Source organism: Toxorhynchites rutilus, chromosome 2 (assembly GCF_029784135.1).
Source record: "Toxorhynchites rutilus septentrionalis strain SRP chromosome 2, ASM2978413v1, whole genome shotgun sequence".
NCBI classification, from domain to species: Eukaryota; Metazoa; Arthropoda; class Insecta; order Diptera; family Culicidae; genus Toxorhynchites; species Toxorhynchites rutilus.
In genome coordinates, this window is record NC_073745.1 from 311,761,439 (window position 1) to 311,783,238 (window position 21,800).

A 21,800-nucleotide genomic window follows, 5' to 3' on the forward strand; every position below is an offset into this window, starting at 1 on the left:
GAGAATAAAGGTGATAATTCCGTAGTGTTACGTCAAGAATGCGGCCGTGTTCTAGCACAACCCCCTACATTTTTTTCCAACAATAAGTCTGTACCCCAGAGAGGCGGCTCGAGCAGCGTCTAATCCGCGATCGGTTAATATAACACCATGTCTATTAGGCAAGGTGAGCAATTCGGTGATATATACTACAAATCATTTACTTCGTCACACAAATAAGTTTCAAGAGTTTATTTACAAAAAACTTCACTTATTGTTACAATTAGTTTGCATCCTTAACGTTAAAGAGCAGATTTGTATTAGTTTCTTTCACTGATGCTAAAACGTCTCCACAGATTCTCTAGGGTGTAAAGACAAAGTAAAATATCAAAATGATCAATGTTAGAATCTGTCCAGAATTTCGCATTAAATAACTTATTGGCTATATTATTATCTATTATTTAAAAGATACTTTCTTTGCATCATGTATTCAATGTATTTAACTTAACATTACAACTAGTAAAACATTTTTTTTCTGTTCTCTTACTTTCGATTATGACACACAAGTTACTGCTTTCGGTAGTTAATCTGCGGCCGCTACGGGATTCATGCTTCTTAAAAAAGAAGACAACATTTCAGCGTTTTACCTTTATACTTTCTATTCGTCGGAAAATGGTTCCAGGTGTTCGTCTCCGGGGTTTTACTTGTTGCTGTTGTCCCCAAACGGGCTCACAACACAATGTTTTCGTACTCTAGTTCAAATTCAGCCGTCTCGTTGAGTTGATAGACGCGATACATTCATACAATTAGGTTCTCCTTCTGATTCGATTTCTTTTGTTCAAATGTTCAAATTATGATACATTGGATTAGGAGTCTTTTGGTATGCGTCACTGAATGTTGAGTTTAGCTTTCTGAGGAATGAAATAAAACATAATTGGAGCACGATTACTTGTTTTTCTTTTGTGTAAGCAATCAATTGACATTCAAGTGAATTTGTCAAAACAAATTTCTATAATTTAGCAGAAAGCATGGAACATCAATGTTCTTCACAATTTCATAAATTTACAAATTTTAATGTACATCCCCTATCTTCAGACAAACAGACAAGTAGAATATCTTCATCTATAAAAAAATATTCCAAACATGACTCAACACTTGCACATTTCTCGCCGTTTATCTTCGATCTCGAATAGATTTTTTTTCCGTACTAGACTGTAAATAAAGGTAAATTTCTGTACCTAATACTTTCAACATTGTACTAAGCGTGTCCACCGTAGCACAAAGTACTATTGTTATTGTAATTTGACTATTTTCTCCATTTATTATCATTATTGTTTACAGTTTCGCCCATCCCCCGTTTTCGTACGTTTCATTGGCATTGATGTTGCTTTTACTGGTGAGTTTGAAAATATTTGTGAACGCCTAGGCTATCGTGTCACAGCATGGTATTCCATCCAATCTTGTAATAGTTCGCCCAGTTACCATCAATTTACAATCTGCACATCGTTCAACGTCACTCAGCGTTCACATGCATCCTACTAGGCCATTATTATTCTCGTAAGTTTTATCTTTCACGGGGGTGTTGACATTCCAGGTGGAAAAAATATCTTTTTTTTTTCTTTTCTACTTTGGCAGCCTGGTTGTGCTTCACGTGATGCTTTTGTTTTTTTTGTTTTCTTTCTTTTTCTTCTTCGTACATTCGTGATGCTTTTTAACACTGTGATGTTGTTGTTTTGTTGCAAAGTTTAGTGGCGATGGAAGGTAACTTTTGGGGATTTATCCGTGAATCCGCTGCCCTCTTACGTGTGCAGCACTTGCCTCAGATGGCGGTTGTAGTCGTCCTCGTTGGTGAACTCGGATAGTGTATGGCTTTGGGGAGAAAGAAAAACCGAACAATATTTAGAGAGTTAGTAATCTATGATTTGAAGTATACTTTATGCTGGTTTGAGGTTGATTCTTTTCCACCAATTTCTTTTCACTGTATATAATTGAGTCAAATTTTTTTTATTCGATTTATATACACATATTTTTTGTTTTTTGTATATTAAAGAAGAATTTAATTTTGGATTCATCTCCTTAAAATCAGGAAAGATCTTGCACACATAAAAATTCCGGAATATTTCAAGATATGACAGAAGATCATATTTGATGAAAAAAATTCCGAATTTCAATAATGACAGAGTTATTGAACTTCTTTTTAGTATCGAGCTCTGTTGGATTAAACAGGCTCTACTCTAAAAAGAACGTTACGTAGAAGGAATCTGCTGCTTCCATTTGAAAGATGAGAAAATTTAGTACTGGAAATAGTTGTGAACATCTAAATCAATGGATTTAAATAACATATTGGAAGTAAAAAAATTGGAAGCTAATGGTTACTAATTTCATCCCAAAAATCTAAAGCTCTCTAACCGCTTTACAATTTGGTCTTTAACATCCAACTTATATATTTCTTAATTTCGCTACAATATCATTTTAAACAATTTCTGGTGACCCTTCAATTAAAATTCTCAAAAATCGCAATCCATTTTTACTTTATTATCTTTATAATAACCATTTAATTTTCAACTTAACTTTGAAATATTACAGTTTTTCTTTAAATGAGCCATATTTGAAAAATATAAAAAAAAATCAGGTTGTATTTAGTCTAGTTTAATCATATACATTTATATTTTGACATTTGATACTTTCGATGTTTTGCGCCAGGTGACACTACAAGGTAGTGTTTGAGTGTTTGAGGTGTTACTAGTTCAAAACGTTTTATTTTTCGTATTTTTCAATCAACATTTCCATGTTGAGTATTGTATTTTGAAGAATCCATTTTTGACGCGAACTACAGTTCGCAGACGAGCATTACATGCTGCCCGGATCTGTTCCAACGGAAACTTCTCCCGTTTCTTGCGAATGGTTTGATTCAGGGCGCCGACATCAGTCAAGAGCGTTTAAAACCGTTTCAAGCCATGAGGTGGTCCTAAACCGAACCTAAATTACTAAGAAATGGTTTTATTTAACAATTTCAAAACTGAATTTTATTGTCATTGTTTTATTGTTTTTACTATTTTACTATGCTTTCTATCAGTTGGTGTGGTTGATTAATGTATCAAAAGAATAATAATAGGCCAAAATTACCTTTTATACATGTTCGAAAAGGGTAATCTTAAACCGACCCACATGAATACTAGAAATGGTCTACCTACCATATTCTCTGTAGTGTCAAAGATAAGATATCACAACGCTGATAATATGGAGCTGTTTTGTTCAGTCGCTGAACAGAACACAACCAAGAGAATTGTGATTTTTCGCTTGATTGTTCGTCCATGTACTAAAATATTTACAACAAAGCAAAAATAGAGGGTCGATTTCGGACCACTCCGGCTTTTTTTTCGAAGAAACGGCTTGCCGTTTACAAGAGCAGCAGTTAAATTCAATCTAATCTATTTTTATCATCAAATATTTTCTACATTTGACATCTTTTCGCGATTCAGAAGCACACTTAACATACCATACAGCTCAAAAATTAATTTTATTCATTGTTGAGCTTTTTATTTAGGCGAGAATATCCGCCTCAATTGTAAAATCGGGCGGTTTTGAAACAAATCGTGACGGGGAATGGTGAGTTGATGAAGATCAAATCATCAAACCATCATTCTTAAGTTTGCTCTTTTTCATTGTGCGTCTCAGAATAAATGACACTGAAGTAAAATGCGATTACATCAAAACAAAATAACCAATTGTATCCACAATATTAGAGAAATATCTTCTTCTTGGATGGCACTCATGTTCCCAGTGGAACTTTGGCCTTCTTAACGTAGTTATTACTTGCGTTATTTTTATTAGTAGTATTTAGTTGAGATTTCTATGCCGGATAAAACGTCATGAATGTATTCTGGAATGGCAAGTTCTAGAATACGCGTGACTACAGTGCAAGCCGGAAAAATTTCTTTGACAGAAAATCCCCCGGCTAGAACGGGGATCGAACCCGAACCCCCGGCATGATAATGTGGGACGCTAACCACTCGACCACGGGAGCACTGATGATATACCATGTTAGTAAAGTTCAAATTTTAATAATTTTTCCAAACGTATTGTGAATCAGTCACAGTTGACACGCACCGCATCCAGAATTATTTGTTCCAAAATATTGAACAAAAGACCCATTCCAGCGTGAAGTGACAACGTTTTGACTCACTAAAAAGTTTGTTATTTGTGGTTATAACTTTCAAACGGTTTGTAACGAACAAAAAAATAAAAGAAAATAAGTTTCTGGTGGGAAGTAATGCATATCAGCGAAATAAAATAAAAAACAATTTGAAAATACTCACGATTTCGCGATATTTTGAGGTAAAATACACATGAAATCATGAAGTTGCTTTATTTTTAATGGATAACTATGGCAATGTGATTTCTTTCCATTGTTTTATTCTTATTATTAGTCTTGTTCTAAGGCATCGGGAGCAGTAGTTTTTTCGGTGAAATAATGTTCGTTTGCAGACTATCACAATCAAGTCGTATTGGTTTTACTGCTCAATATATCATAGAAGGAATTGAGTTATTGAGAATTATGAATATGAGTCAGGAAGATTATTAATATTTAATTTCGTTTCATTTTTGTGATGCGATGTAATGCCGACCGCAATAAGTCCTCGCATGATAATCGCTGCCACACTTGTAATATTGATATCATTTTTCGCTGTACAATTGTCCATATTGCCGCAGCCCGGAAGAAACTCGCTTAAGATGTTCGTCACCCCGTCATATACAGAATACATTCGCTAACTGGACTATCTATAACAGGGCGTACGTTAACTGGGCTGCAAAGCTGTTATGTATCGATAATTGATGCCATCTTCAATTTGAAGTATTACATTTGCGTTGCTTCGAAGAAATTATGCATGAAATTTGAGTGATGCATGAAATCTTGCATCTGAATATTTCAATATGTTTAAGAACTTTACAAAAAGACACTAGTGTTTAGTGTCCGCAATTTAATGACACAGACTTGATTTTCCTCCAATTCAGACAAGTTTGGGACAGTGTATCATGACGAAATGTGTCTCTCAATAGAAACATAACATTTCCTGTTCCAGAAATGCTAATCTAAATTGTAATCCAACCAAATAGATGTGTCTACAGCTGTATGAAAGAATAATCCTCCTTGTGAGAATTCAGAGCTGCCAGCCATAACTCACGTGGACTGAAATTGGCGGCCGGACAACTCTTGAATGACTGCATCAAGCGTTGGGACGGCCCCTCCCATTATTCAGGGAGTATATGTGCTCTACATCAATCACGGTACGTCGTAGTTGCCAGAAGAAAATTGTCCTGTTGATAACCCGTTCCCATTATCCTTGCGAACGTTCGAAAACCCGGTACGTACTACATACAGGCAAGTGCGTTAAATTAGCTTCCAAAACCTCACAAATCACTTTCAACAACGCTCCTTCAGTTCGAGGAGAGTTCGGCGCAACCGAACGCGGAAGAACGTGGAACAGTGCGCCTCGAGGGGACCACCTACCTACTGACATCTCGCTTTCGTCGTCGATCCTGGGACAGTGCCTCGACGCAGAGCACCACGAACCGATTATCACAGGAATACCGCTCCTGATCTAGTAATTTATTGCCGAGCAAACTGCTGGCCAGTCCAACCTTGTCGGGCGAGCCGGAGTGCCAGGCGTCGCAGTAAGTGTCCATCGCGCGCTCGCCGAGCGTGCTGGAACCGTGCCATACCAGCTTCTGGGGCCTGTGGAAGAAACACAAAAGGAACATCGAAGTGGGTGAGTGGAGAACTTTTACTTGTTATAAGAAATGGTGTCGTTATTCTTCTCGCTGGAGACTCAAGAAATCAATGGAATGAAAGTAGAACATGGGTCGTATTGTCCATTAAGTTATGTCGTCTAAATTTCGTGTCACAATTTATCACAAAACTTTCCTGATTTTTCCTCCGAAATAACTGTGTTCCTTTGAGCAGGTTTAATTAAGCGCCCTCTGCATTTTCGGCGTTTTCAATGAAGACCACACCGAAAGCTTTGCTGCCGTCATCAAAAACCATTTCGCACGTGCATGCACTTCATTATTTCCGGTGAGAAAAAAAGGGTAAAATGTCTTCACAAATATGATATATAGGTGGTGAAAGCTTCCGGAATGTTTTCCTTCAACTCGGCGGGTTTTTTGGAAAACGCGAGTGAGGGTGTATGCGCCCGCTCGACAGGATGTGCAAGACGCCGAATATGCGAGCAAGCAAGTAAACGACCATGTTTACGGAGATGATGGAAGGGCAAACAATAAATATTAAATTTAAAATATACGTCCCGTTTTTTTTGCTGTTGTGTTCGCTTTCCCCATTCGTTTTGCTCTCCTCTGGTTGGAGACAGTCTTTTTTTCTCTACTTTGGGTACGGGTAAGGCCAAGCTTTCCATGGAAAATGATTTTCGCGGTGTCAGTTTTGTGTACTTTTATTTGCCACTGTTGATGGAGTGGCAGAATGGGTGGGGGAGTGGCAGGATGGGTGGGGGAGTGGAAAGGGAGGAAATAATACACATCATCCGTGAATGAAGCTTTCTGTTAACCGTGTCTTAATGGATTGAGGGAAATGTTCGCACTAAGTGGTTTTGAATGTATTCGAAAAGTGTTGATTCGTTTTGAAGGTGAATCCAACCAACTGAATTTATGTCAATTTAGGCGGTGCGCAGCTTAGGGTGGAATGTTTGGCTGATGTTATGAATACAATAGAAGGTAGCGACAGATGGGATTTTGTGGAATCCTGGAGCTTATCGAAAGGTGTAGGTGTAACGTTCAGTGTTAGGCAATGTTGGTAAGGTCAACCATATGACGCTCACTCGATCACAGAAGAAATAATCGTAGTTGACTTCTTTTCACTTTTCACGACTGTTACATTCAATTATGGATTAGCCTTTTTTGTTTAATTTTTTTATCCCTTTTGTTTATTTTAGGCTCATTAGCATTTTAGCTGTAACAGAGCCGAATTTTAATCGTGTACATGTCACATGTTTATCATATCTATAATAACCACATTACACAGTTGCCATTTTTTCGGCGTTGGAGTATTCCCTTCTATACCATTGCATATGGTACACATTTACATAGTAGCCGTTTAGCCGTAAGAGTTTTCCTTCTGTTCTTCCATTATCCAGTTAGACCGGACAGCGGAGACAGTTGATTGATCATTGTTGAGTTATTTATAGAACAGCAGCCCGATGTGTCTTACAGAGAAGAGCAGTTGTTATGGATGAATCGATCTTATTTCGATCGTGGATCTATCTCCATCGCTGATGATTGTTGCGTGGACGTAGTTATTCTATAACAACACAAAGACGGTCAATGAGGGCCCTGAGTTTTGAACTCACGATCGATCGCTTACTAAGCGAACGCGCAGCCAATGTGGCTACGGAGTCCCCCTAGACGATATTGTTGGTATTGAAATCTCAGATCAGCAACGATTTAACAAGATTTTCAGGTGAGCTGAAACTCTGCCAATTTAGGGTCGGTACGATTTTTGTTTGTTCAGTGCAGCGTTCCCAGTGGTCGGCTCTGGGATTTTTGAATGCCATTTGTTTACAAAGTCTTAGCTTTTAGCCCATTCGAGCTTCATTTACTGGTGTCACAAACGTTAAAATTTGAGTTTTTTGGAAACCGAAAAATCACCGAAAATTAGGGTTTTTTTTTTGGTGTCAGATGTCTTAAAATTGCATGACATGTCGAGATTTACAGTTATTAAATTGTTAAAAAAAATTGTCAAAAATCGATTTATCAGGCGAAAAAACGACCAAGCGCCGAAAAAAGATTTTTTTTCACAAAAAAAAAATCGAAGAATCTCGACGAGTTATGCAATTTTAAAACATTTGGCATAATTTTTTTTTGAAAAACCTCGATTTTCGGTGATTTTTCGTTTATGACACCAGTAAATGAAGTTCGAATGAGCTAATATTTTGCATAGGGTATATTATCGTGCAAATCAACATTTCATAGCAAGTTCCGAATGAAAAATCGAGATAACTATTTCTATTGGCACCCAAAACATATTTTTCGTTTCGTGTTCCGATAAAAAAAACCCAGAATGACGATTTTTGACAAAAATTTTTTATCGAGATGACACTAGATCTCGACGTTTCATGCAATTATAAGACATTTGGCATCAACATTTTTTTTTCGAAACCCCCGATTTCCTTTATGGGTGATTTTTCGATTTTCAAAAAACAGAAAGTGGGTTATATCTATGGTATAACCGCAATGGTGACGTAGGACTATCGTTGATTCAGTGATCCTTTGTTTGAAGTTGAATCTGAATCCATTCTGAATGAATGGATAAATGAATATTTGGGGGATTTCGAAAACGAGAGCGTTACGTTGGAGGTACAAGGATTTATGCATCCAATATTGTATACGAAAATATCCTACTGATGCGGAAGAATAATCTTCAGAAGCTATCCTGTTAATTGCAATTGATTGAAAAATCACAAAACCAAATGTATTATATTTGGTCACAGTGTTACATGGATAGAAAACATTCAAATAAACTCTTTCACATGAATGTATTTTTAAATTCCCAGAGGAACTGGCAGATTATTTTCAGTAACGATTAGATATTTCCACATTTTCCTCGATACTGGAAGCCCACCAGTGGTTAATGCTAACTCGATAACCATCTGTTAATAGCACTTGATTGAAAAATATTTGGTCACAGTGTTACATGAATAGAAAACATCAAAATAAACTCTTTCACATGAATGTAATTTTAAATTCCCAGAGGAACTGGCAGATTATTTTCCGGATCTTTCTCGATGCTGAATGGCATCCAAACGGAAAGAATTCCGTGCGTGTATGTGTGTGTGTAGCGGCTGCTTCGATGGTCACCTTCTCTTCTCCTGAAGGATCGGCTTCTCTGTGCTCCCTCACAGTTTCAAACAAACTACTTGCGTTTCAGGGCAGATCTCGAGCCTTCACCGTCCAGCAACTTCAGCAACGATGTTGTATTGTCGATGTCCTCACGAAAAATGAATGCGTTTCACCACCAGAATATCGCTTAAGTATGGTTTTTGTGCGTGATTGAATCGATAGAAGGTGTGGTTTACGATGGCAATTTGGAAGGCTTCTTTCGAATGAAGTGTTGATCATACCATTTCGTTCAGTTGTTTAGGAGCTATTAACGCTCAAAATCTCGGTCTCCGGCGTAACGCTTTCGTTTTCGAAACTTTGATTTTACACCCCGGTATAGAAATGAAAGACGTAGTCCTACGTCAAAACTCAATATTTGACCGTTTTGCGCCACTCTCCCTTAAGTCCGATTAAGCTGAAATTCGGCATAGGGTGTTTTTTCGAGGTGGTGAACATTTTTTATGAGGTAACTTTTTGAAATTAGAGATGACCATTTTCATTGGTGCCCTAGTGAACACATTACTCTCTGTTGGGTGCCGGATCATACCGATATCATAGGGAACGAGAAAGTCGGCCGGCTTGCTGACGTAAAGAAGAGGACCCTTTCCATTACCAACATTTATATAACTGGTAAGAACCTCATTAGAAGTGTTAACCATTCTTTTCTCCTGTCATGGGAGGCTGAGCTAATACGCTGTTTCGGAGAATCAAAACATCAACTATCAAATGAAAAGATGAATGAAGACGAGAACAGGTACGAACGGAGAATCCTCTCTCGTCTTCGCAATGGTTATAGGGGAGAATAGGGTAAGACGCCCATCTTAAGCTAAACAGAATGAATCATGTGTTTCACGAATAAGAAAACCAACAAAAATAACGAGAATTCTAAACGCATTCATATTATGCCATTCCTAACCCTCCTATACTCGGGCATACGGTCTGACAGACCGAGAATCAATGAGGTGGCTGAATTTAAAGACTATTAAAACTGAATGAAGCTAAAGAAAAAAAAATGCTAGAGTTTTTCCATTCAATTATATATTTTTCTTTAAACAAATACCAATAATGCCTAAAAATACACAATAACAATATAACAGAGATACGCACAGTCTGTGAGTACCGTTCTGAATCATATTTCGGACGCTTAAGGCGTATGATGCAGAAAACAGATCTATGCTTTATGCATAGATATTATTTGGTTGATATTTTCAATAAATTAGTTCAATATACTTTCAAGCTTTCTACTTTGGTACCTATTTGATTGAAAACATAAAAAAATCATCGAATAAAATACTTTTCAAATGGAGCGAATAAGAATCAAACTTCGGGCACTAAATCAAATTTCGGACAAATTGAATTCAAATTTCGGAAACTTTATTTTGTAATGTTTTGGACGAAAATTACATTACACTTGATTATATTTTATAGTCAACTGCGAAACACTTACCAGGCAATCACAGTAAATTGTTAACGATGATGAGAACTGATGAAACACGGGAGAAGTTTAAATATTTATGAACGGGTAAATTCTACGCGCTCACGCTAAGCAGACGTCAAACACAAACGATAATGAGTAGTGTTGTCAGATTTTTGCCGATTATGTTATAATTCAAATATAGTTCTCATATGAAATGATAGTGAAACCAAGGGAGTACTCTAAAGAAGCAATTGTGATATTAGTTTTATAGTTATATCATCAGTGCATTAAGCATTTCAAGATATTGGAACAAAGTGTCCGAAATATGATGTTGTCCGAAATATGATTCAGAACGGTATACGAATTACGATTTTTCGCGCGAGTACAGGAGGGTTAAACAGGCGAGGTGAGATGCCCTTATGCGTGTCCAAAATGCACCACAACAAAAAATGTCAAACGACATCGAAGCGTTTCTTTTGGATAATACTTGATTCACTGCCTGTACCTTCCGCTTCCGGTATGTTTCTGCCAGTTAGCAACGTCAGACGGCATACAATTTTCGAAACATTTTTGTTGTCGAACGCCGAAAACGCCGAAGAATTTTGAATCCAATATTTTTGTTCACAAACGTAATCATATGTACCGCTGTTCACAAATATATTGCTACGTGCCGCTGTTCACAAATGTGCTGCCGAACTTTTGGCCTTCATAGTTTTAATTTTTATTGACGTAGGACTACGTCTTACATTAACGGTGCTAAATCAGAAAACAGGTCACGTTTTTATGAAATAAAGTTAACGTTAATAACTATTTGTGATGCGAACGGATTTTAACGATTTGCATACCAATCGAATCGGAAATTTTCTAAGATTTGTTTGATATGCTATACATAACAATGCCATAGTCTGTATATGGTTTAAATTGATGAAAATTGGAAGCATTCTCATTCCTCCATATATTTGTTCTGTCCATTCGTGTGCTTTCCCGAACAGAGCTGTCAATAACGGGCAACTTATGCAGCCGCTAGAATAGAAACAACGAAGGGGGATAGCGAAAAAAGAATATTTGCGAAGTAAACTCCACCCTTTTATAGTGAGTAAACTGTCGCTGGCGTATTGCATCTCCTCTGAGGAAAATTCTTAGAATCTTTCTGTGCCCGAAACAACAAAGGTCGCTTGGTCTGCTCGCTTTGTGTTTTATGTTTTCCCTCGAGCTGTGAACGCTAGCGAATATTTCACATGAAGTGTGTTTCGATGTTTCATTCCTATCGCTGCAACTGTGTGCATCTATTAGACGCGTGTTTGATGCTTGTTGAATGGCGATGCACGGAAGATGTCTCGTTAAATACTCAGTGCAATGCGTGCATTGATATAAAGAAACAAATTGTGACATATGACTAATTAGTGTATTGTTCTCGCAAAGGCAATAAAGAATCGTTGCTTGTCGAAATTATACTATAAAACCACGCCAGCCATTAAAACTTTTCTAAAAAGTTATTTATGGAATTTCGACGTATCCGTAAATAATATCCGAAATTATAAACCAACAAATTAAAAAAAAAAAGATTGCGTAGTCCTACGTCCTAAGCGGTCGAGTCTCGGATATAACTCCTCGAACCCCTCGGTTTGTATTATTAGAAATAATGGAAGGATTTTAGTAGTCACAAGAACATTTTTTTTTTCGCTTTGGTTTCGTTTTGGAACAAACATCAGAAAATGGTTTTATGCTTTTCAGAAACCATCTAGGCATAAAACAATTGCACTAAATATCCGAGTGATTTGGTAACACTGACACTGACTAACTATTTTTATAATATTCATTGTGGAGTGATGTGCCCCGTGATTTTTAAAATTTGTTTATTCAAACTCAATGGATAGCTCTGATAACATTCGAGAGTGCATTGAAGATTCCATAATTTAAATTAGTTTTATAATGCTTCGAGAGTCTTATGACAGAAGCGGTCGAAGTTGCATAAATCATGTGGTTTTTTATATATTACCATTTTATGACGCTAGACAAGGTATCGGTGCTAAACTACATTTAATGATATTTATAACGAAAAAAGAAAGTTATAAGCACAGAGAAATTACTGCGTTTTTCATGATTTTTCATGGTAATGCGTTTCACCTTAAGTTCCCCTACTTGGCTGACTCATAACTTTCTTACGGAAGATTAGAGCTCATCAGATGTTTTGGTACACGCCTGACGGTTGGGCATATTCTCACAGAACGGATGCTGATTGCGGATATAAGAAAGTAATAGGGTAACAGGGGGTAAAATGCACACCTTAAAAAATAAGGCCCAAACATGTATTTTTACTGCATTATTCATTGTTTTTTCACATCAAAAGCGTAGCCACGTCTTTTTTTCTTTGTAATCATATGCACTAATAAGATTACGAACAGGGAAAACAAATAGAAATGATGAAATTTCTACAAGATTATATTGTATGCATTTCTAAAACAGACGGGGTAAAATTATCTATATGGTGTCCAAAACGCACCAGAAGAACGGATCGAAATGTCAAACGACTCCGAAGCATATCTTTTGGTTAAATCTTGGTTCGCTGTATATAGCCAGCGTCGGATACGTTTCTCGCCTGATAGGAACATCAGATGTTTTCGTATTCTCGAGCCTTTTTTGTTGTCGAACCAGAGACTCCGAGGTATTTTCATTTCAATATTTTATGTTTACAAATGTATTAATACGTGCCGCTGTTCAAAAAAAATATCTCTACTTTCCGCTGTACATAGAAGTGCTGGCAGACTTTCGGTCTTTTAAGTATGAGTTTTTATTGTGATTCTAAGATTTAGGTTATTAGATGGATCTTAGTAGTGCGAAACATTGTAATAATAGTGTCCGTTCCAGTTTTTACTACATGATAGAAAAACAGGTATGAGAACACTGTTATATGCACACATGAATTGGAGAGAAACTTCTGTGTTATTTGGTAACACTGACAGCGAACTAGCTCTTCGTAGTGGGGCGATTTGCCTTGGACTTGGTTGAGAAAAGCGCATTTCAAATAAGAATTGAACTTTAAACATTTGTTGATTCTATCTCATTCGATAGCTTTAGTAATATTTGAGAATGTTATGAAGTTTCCATAATTTAAATTAGCCTTATAATGCTTCAAAGGTCTTATGGCAGAAGTAACGAAAGTTACATTAAATCATGCAGTTTTTCAGATGGTGGTCTCGGTATCGTTTTACAAAACGTCGCACGGTTTGATTTAGTACATTATGTACCATAATCAATAATTGAGGTTTGATTTAATGGGTATTGTTATCTCAAGAGACGTGTGCCCAGCTGAAATAATTACCTCCAAATAATACTTGGTAAGTTTGGCTTGGTAATAAAGCCTGGACAGGCGAATGGCTTTTGCACAGCTAAATGACTCCTTCCATCACCACAACATAGGCTTTTTTATAGGCCTCTTGAATGATACCAAATGACCCTGTACGGATATTGTCGTGTCTTCCATGTCGTGTTTCAAAATAGAATTTTATTGAATATCGTTACTCCAAATGATGCTGAATTTCCGTCAGAGGCTCCGACCATAATCCTAAAAATCACTCTGATTGACAAATCGTCACTCCGTCAATCGTTTTTAATCGACATTTTCTGAGTGAATTGAAATTCTCGTTTATTCGCTTATATTGTTTTTTTTTGACGTAGGACTACATCTATCAGGATGATATGAGGGGAAAATCTTAAAACTGAATATGCAAGAAATAATGAAATATCGCAAATATGTTTGGCTCAATTGATTGGAAATATTTTTACGTATTTCAATTGTATTACAATAATGAAAATTTCACTTTTCCAGATAGACAACCAAATAAACGTAAAACGTCAAACATAAGGCTATTTTGGATACCATCGCCGCCGTCTCCGTCTGGTAGCTGGCTGGATGATTATGAAACATGTCACAGGAACAGAGCTGTTGAACATACGATGCCTTCCCCAGCACTGACATAATTTGTACTGCATACGTCAAAACACCATTCACGATTCAACAGGAATCCAGCTACCAACCAGTTTGGCTGCAACGGCGCCATTAGTAGTGGTAGGCGTGATTGCTTCTATGCTTCATTTAACAACCATTTTTTTAGAAGATAGTCCGGGACAACCCAGTTTGGTTAAATGAATCGGATGAAATATTAAATTGAATAACTGCTAAATATTAGAACTTTGATAAATCTATGAATATATCGAGCAAATTCAAATTCAAAAAAATAAAAGTATCTGCTTTTCAAATTGAAACGAAATAACAGCAGGATTGTTTATCTCGATAGACTAAAATTATTCAATCGAAAATGACTTTGGATGAAGGAGACGAACAAGTAGGGTAGGGTGGGGCTAGTTGGTCATAGGGGTAAGTTGGTCAGTGACGATATCTTGGAATGTGAGCGTCCAAAAAATTAGCGATCTATGGATGAAGAATAGCGAATTGCTGATGCAACAAAATAAGCAAATTGGAAAAAAAACTTTATTAATTAGGTTAAAAAATACGAGCATGACGTCGATTTTTCCAAAAAAATCATTCACTGTTTGCGCATCATAAAATTGATTCTGAAAATGGTAATTAACCATGAAAAAATCTAAAACTAAAGCTTGTTGTATGTATTAGTTTTAAATGTTAATGGAAATCGCTTTTAAAGTTATTTTTATTGAATTTTCATGAATATTCTTTTCCATATATAGTGGGGCTAGTTTGGACACACAAATTGCTCGTATACGAAATTTTCAGTTATGCCGCGTTTCATTACGCAAGCTATGAACAAACATACACTCAAAATTTATTTTCAGCTCATGTTTTGTCATCCCGAATTATGACATTAAATGAGAGAGAACATAACAGAAAATGTCATGACTTACAAATACTGGTAAGCATTTGTATAATATACATGGTACAGCAATATAAGATTAATACGAGCGAGCGAAACAAAAGATAAATAAGCTTTCCGCATACTTTGCCACATACACGGCCCAGACCGAGCTAGATATTGTTCTTCTTCATGCGCACCTCTTTTACTCTTAGAAAACACCTCCCAACTTCATTTTAAAATCAGGTGCAATATTATCACGTATTTGCTGAATAATTGCTGAAGCATCATTAGCCATGTGGATAGCGTGGTCCTGTAAAATATTCATAGATTTATCAAAGTCAAAGTGTTCTAATATTTAGCAGTTATTCAATTTAATATTTCATCCTTTTCATTTAACCAAACTGGGTTGTCCCGGACTATTTTCTAAATAAAATGAGTGTTAAATGAAGCATAGAAGCAATCACGCCTACCACTACTAATAGCGCCGTAGCAGCCAAACTGGTTGGTAGCTGATTTCCTGTTGAATAGCGATTGGTGTTTTGACGTATGCAGTACAAATTATGTCAGTGCTGGGGAAGGCATCGTATGTTCAACAGCTCTGTCCCTATGACATGCTTTGCATTCCAGCCGGCCTTGGTTCGATCCCCATTGACGTCATATGGACTTTTTTTTGCACAATCCCAAATGAAATGAGAAAAGAAAACAGAAAGAGATGTCTGCACGCATACATATAAACCATTTTTAAGCTTATAAAACAGCTCATTATTTGCGCATTTGACTCTCCAGCACCATCAATGGCATCATTTCTGCCAAAGATGACATGTTTTCGGTGTAGAAAGCAAATGTTTCAATGCTAAACCCAGTGTATTTGAAACGAGAATACAAACCGTACAAACCACTTGTAATATAATTGTCGTTTTCAAATTTTTTGCTGTTAAATTATTTTCATTAAATATAATAAACGCTATCATTGAATATCAGAACCTACAATAATGCATCGAATAATTTAGCATACCTGGAGGTTATTTCAATATACTTTGGGGCGAACGGTACAAATGTCATCAAAACAAATGCAAGCAAGAAACCGGTTGTGCGCCGCAGGGATGCCAGGTGATTTTTTTCAAATGTCTTATCTATATTTATAAAAATGGCTTTCTGTCTGTCTGTCTGATTCTTATGGACTCGGAAACAACTGAACCGATCAACATGAAAATTGGTATGTAGCGATTTTGAGGGCCGGGGAAGGTTTTCGTGATAGTTTGAGACCCCTCCCTCTCTCTAATTTGGCATGTGGAAGTTTTTTGGATGCAATAAATGTTTTTATGGTGGTCAGATACTCCATCCCCCTCTATCCCCCCTGATAAGCGTTGTTTGTCCATTTGATGTTTGCGGTAACGAAATTGATCTTCGTTCGAAAGTGAAAATGGATTTTAATGTGATAAAACGCACTCCTATATCGCCTCCTATCTAAATAAATAAAAATGGATCGCCGAATGTGTTATTAAGAGCAAAACTCGAGAAAGGAATTGTCCGGTTTAGGGCTGTCTTCATTCTATCATATTTTCTATATCAAACATTTATTTTCTATCTAACTTGAACCCGTTTGTATGTTTGTGACTTTGTAGCTCAGTAAAACACATCTTTATCTCTGGTGTCATTATAAAACTACGTATTCTATGTTCTTGAAAATCCAAGATGTCGACCGGTACAAAATGGCGGATTATGTACATATTTTCTCAAAATCCCATCAATATGGGTTTTCCTAAAACCCCATCAATCAAAGTATCGAATGAAAGGGCTTGACACAGTTATTTATGGAAAATGTAAATCAAAGATGGAGGCCGCTACAAAATGACGGATTACACATTTTCTCAATATGTATATCAAATGAAAGGGATTGACTAGTAGAACACAGTTATTTATTAAAAATGCAAATCGAAAATCGAGCACATCGTGAAAATTGTTTAATTTCAAACGCTTATTGCTCAGTTATTTCATGATGGATTGATGAATTTTTTGCGTCAATCGATTTCGGCACTCCATAACAATTTTTTATATTGAAGAAAATAATATATTTCATGAAACTAACAATTGAACATTTGAAAAATTTCAACCCCTATCCTAACGGAAATACCCACGACCCATTGGTCGAAATTGACGACACATGCGGCGGGTCCCTAACAGAGACATCTAAACCAAGCTGCCTGGGGGAAATCTACATTGGAAATATATGAAAGTAGGTGAAACTTTTGTTCCTACCGAAATGTATTCCCCAACAGAGACATCAAAACCAAGCTGCCTGGGGGAAATCGACTTTGCAAATATATAAAAGGCGGGGACATTTTTATATTGCAAGTAAGGTGAGTGATAGGATTAATTCTAGCAAATAAAATTCAAATTTGGAACTTTAATGTTGGTTGCTTCGTGAAATTTCATATCAATGATCGATCGTGTATTGTGAAAAATTTAGCACAAGTGTAAGTGTAAAATTGTATATGGTAGCAGCTGTGTTAAAAATGACTTGATATATGAAACGATTTATTTCAATTAAGCACACCAAGGTGTGTTCCCGCTCGAGAACGGGTCGTTTGGTTTAAGCTGCCTGTTTTGTTGTGTTCATTTTCACCCAAGGAATGTTTATACGGCGAGAAAAATTGGAAAAGTTAAGAAATATTAGAAAAAAGTGATTGCTCTACATATAGTATTAGGTGTTGTTAATGCAATTAAAATTCGCATTGGGTTGAATAAACACTCAGAAAGTAAAAATTATAAAAGAAAATATCTTTTTCCATTTCAAATATTTTTTCTCTATATTAAAGTAACATGTTTTTACTGATGAGAAAAATTGATAACTGTATTCGGCATTGGTAACTATCTTATATTACATTGGTGAGTTTTTTTTGCTTTAATTCATCCATTCATAACACAAGAGGCATCTCGTCTAAGATCACAGAGAGCGGTTTTAATCATATCTCGTTCCACTTCTGTACCTTTTATCTGATAAGCACCATCCAACGATTGTTTACCATCCTTCTGTCATCATCACTCGGTAAACACTGGTGAAGTGAACAAACAATACCCAACAATCAAACAAAACGGCCCTTTTCAGGAGGTCACCAAATCATTATCAAATAGTTTAACGATGTAATTCTTTAAACATACACAAATTCAATAGATAGCCTAATGGAATCATACGTCAACTATGCGGTCGTGTCTCGGACACAACCCTCCTGTGACTTTTTTCAAAACCACATCAATGGAATACTGAAAGGTTTGAAAAATCTTTCAATATTGGAACATTTTTATTTCGAATGGGGTGGATTTTTTTTGTGCCCATCACTGTATATATGAACAGTATCATCAGTACACGTAGATACAATTTTTTATCACTGTTAAACAGTTTACCATTTTATAAATGTAATAATTATTCATAAGACAGTTTGTCAGTATTGACGACCATCGCATGAAATTCATAATTTATTTTCAACTATCAAACTACTCCACAGAGTTCATCCTTCAATAGAAATTCAATGAAATCGCTGACATGTCATTGGTTCACCCCATCATCATTGAAGGTACGATATCCGTCCAACTAGATCCACCGTTCCCCGTAGAAAGCAATCCTTCCTGCCGGAACAACCAAGTGCAGCGAACGATTGAAACTGAGCAGCAGCAGCAGCGGACACATTCATTTGTCAGCTCGCAATCAACTGTCAGGATAAATCACTTACGGTCAATCTGGCAGTTTCCCCACGATCCCAACCTGCGCCCAGTAATGGAATGAGAACGATTTGGCTCTTAGTTCGATTCAGGAGAGCGAAAAAGGGGCAAACATAAACTAGAAAACCATCATTTCCGTCCGCAGCTTTCCGACATCAACCATCAACCATCGGAGGAAGGGTTGTCCTGTGTCGTCTTGTCCAAGGGTGTCCAAGTTATTCTGAAATCTGGAGAGGATTTGGAATATAATTCACCGATTATTAAATGTTTTCTGTTGTATAATAGGTACATATTTCTCCTCAACGTTTGTCCCTTGAAGCTTTCTGCTCTCACTTTACGCTTGAGTTTTCTGTCGCTACCCCCCATAGAGGGGAAGCTAAATCGTGAGCGTTTGCTGTCAAATTTAATTTGACCAAATTTGGTGTTAGGATTTTTGACATTTGATTTGCGCACCGCCTGGAAGCTACCTGAATAATACGCCTGAAAAGTGTCATCTTTCTGTTGGATGCGGGTGTAAGTGGATTTGTGATTGATTTCATCCGGCGGGGAAAAATATGACGTGGGTTTCGAGAACGCATTTACGACTCGGAATCAATATACACCTTACGAAGGCCAACGAATGTGGGTGAGATGAGTGCTCATGTGAATATAGATTGGCCATAATTTGAGCTAACACTGAGAGCCCCGATCTAAAACAGCCCTTGGTATTAATGTTTTCCGAATTGTCCGTTAGCCGGGGGAAGATATAGCTCTGGTCGAAATTGATGCTTGAATAAATTGCTATCATTTATTATTAATAAATTGCTCATCGCTCATCATTATATGCGATGGAAAAACATCGCCTTTTTCCCTCTTGAAAGGATGCCCGAGATTGGATGTTTGTTTTTGTAGCTACTAGCTAGTATCAATGATACAATTTTCTTTTTTTTTTGTTTTCGTCCTGCCAGACACTCGGTCCACTCGGCCAGTTTATCCGACACGACTTCAGCGCTCCCAAATGGTCATTACGGTTGATGTTCACGTCGTTCGATAAATGTGTTTCTCCGCTATGATTGTTTGTTTTTTCCACCGTGAATGGCACTGACTGACAACAATCCCACGTGAGAAGATGTGAATCTGATTTATTTGTTTGTCTTTCTCCATGTCTGGCGTCTATTTGTGTGGGTGGGTGGAAGTGGGTGTGTTTATTGTTGTTGTGTTTTGCAACATTATACGAGATTTATTGATGTTGTTTATAAAAGGATTATAAGGATCCATTGAGGGACATTTGCAGTTTACCGGCGAAGAAGGGGTGGAGGGAAGGTGGGTTTTGCTTACTTACCAGGCTATGTCGGTGAGAACGTTTTTCCCGCTAAAGCTGTATATCCGTGGGGCCTGCGAGAAGAAGCCACCCTGGCCGTTGAAGATACCGTTCCAGGAGTTGAACAGTACGTCTCCCCGGGTGTTTACTACTGGAAGCTCGCGATCTGCTATCCGCACGATGGCGTCTAGGTTTTGGATTCTGAAAAATTGAGACGATTTATTTGTTTTAATTTTCTAGCAGTTTAGCAGTATGATTGAGAAAAAATGATTGTTTCGGAACAATTTCACGAGTCCCAGCGTTGAAGGAATTCGTGCAGATATCAAACAAAAGCCAACGCTTCGATTCGAGGAAAATTGGCCCCCAAAACTACCATCGAAGTATTCCTTTCCACTGAACCGACGGCGGAGGATGTCTGTCTAACTGATGGAGCTGGGCGCTTAGCGCATTTGTTTGGGGGATTTGGGACCCGACGCGTGTACCAGCGTTCATACAGGGGATAAAGCCTAATTTTATAATTCCTCGTTTCAGCCTTTTTGGAGTCGACTGTAAATTGACATCGTGGAGGATTTGTGAAGGATGCTCACATTATTTAGCGTACCAGTTCTGGTGAGGCTCCTCGCGGAAATGGTGGAACGTTGTGTGGGGGGATGGGAGTGGCACCCGCTCGCTACGTTGTTAAGCTCGGTTTACGTGACAGGGATTCGGGATGCCTTAGAGGTGGGATTTAGCGTTATAATTTTTGCTCGAAAGCACATACTGACTGCTGGGGAAGGATCTGTCCGGGAACAAGAGGCGCATTAGGCCGCTGTGAAGCGTAATTAATACTGAATAATGAAATTGGGTGTGGGAAAAGTTTAGACAACAGAGTGTAGTGAAGACGCAGATCGCTACATTAGGGCTGTTTGAGAAGTTTCTGGCCAAGGTCAGAGATTACTCTGTCAGTATTACATTGGATCATTTAGTATCTGCGGTTATTTATCACTAAATGGTTTTGATAGTCATACACTGGGAGAAAATAATACAATAATACAATTGTATTAAGGGAACGCGAGCCTGGAAGACACAAAGTTCGGTAATTCTCTCATCATGCCGAAAGCTATATTGGTTTGAGAGTAAGTGAAATTTTTGAAGAAATACGCTCTGTGATGCTTTTTTTTATCTACAAGAAAGGCGAATACGCAGCTGTTTTCATGTATTTTCCGAAGAAAATTATCACGGACAATGAAAATGGATAAAATACAAGAATATCGTTCGCAGAAGATCCTGAGGTATGCATTGCGAGCCCCTGCAAGAACTTCAAAGCTGATTGATTGATGATTGACGCCCAATAAGATGGTGTTGTGCGTATGGTAGGATTGGAAGGGAGTCGTCCATTACGAGGTGTTACCGAATGTCTTAACGATTAATTCAGAGCTCTATTGTTCATAACTGGACAGATTACACGAAGCCGACCAGAACGACCAGAATTGATCAACAGAAAAGGTGTTATCTTTCATCATGACAACACGAGACCACATGCTTTCATGGCACCCTCAAAAATTGAAGGAGCTTGATTGAGAAGCTTAGATGGATCCACCGTATTGTCTGTACCCTTCACGGTCTGACTACCACTTGTCTTCCAATCTCTCGAAAGTCCGCAACGGAAACTCCTTTGGAAACAAGT

At 37.4% G+C, this 21,800-nt stretch overlaps 1 protein-coding gene across 12 annotated transcripts in view; it reads right to left on the reverse strand.

Annotated features, from left to right (window-relative positions):
- Positions 1-247: 247 nt before the first annotated feature.
- LOC129770678 (collagen alpha-1(XVIII) chain) overlaps positions 248-21,800 on the reverse strand; it is a 742,307-nt gene continuing 720,754 nt past the window's right edge. For all 12 annotated transcript variants that reach the window (XM_055773649.1, XM_055773645.1, XM_055773650.1 and 9 more), the window contains 3 exons: positions 20,156-20,335; positions 5,489-5,713; positions 248-1,845 (listed from right to left, as the gene is read on the reverse strand). In XM_055773649.1, the coding sequence (XP_055629624.1) occupies positions 1,776-1,845; positions 5,489-5,713; positions 20,156-20,335 (475 nt within the window). In that variant the 3' untranslated portion in view covers positions 248-1,775. The remainder of the gene's footprint in view (positions 1,846-5,488; positions 5,714-20,155; positions 20,336-21,800) is intronic.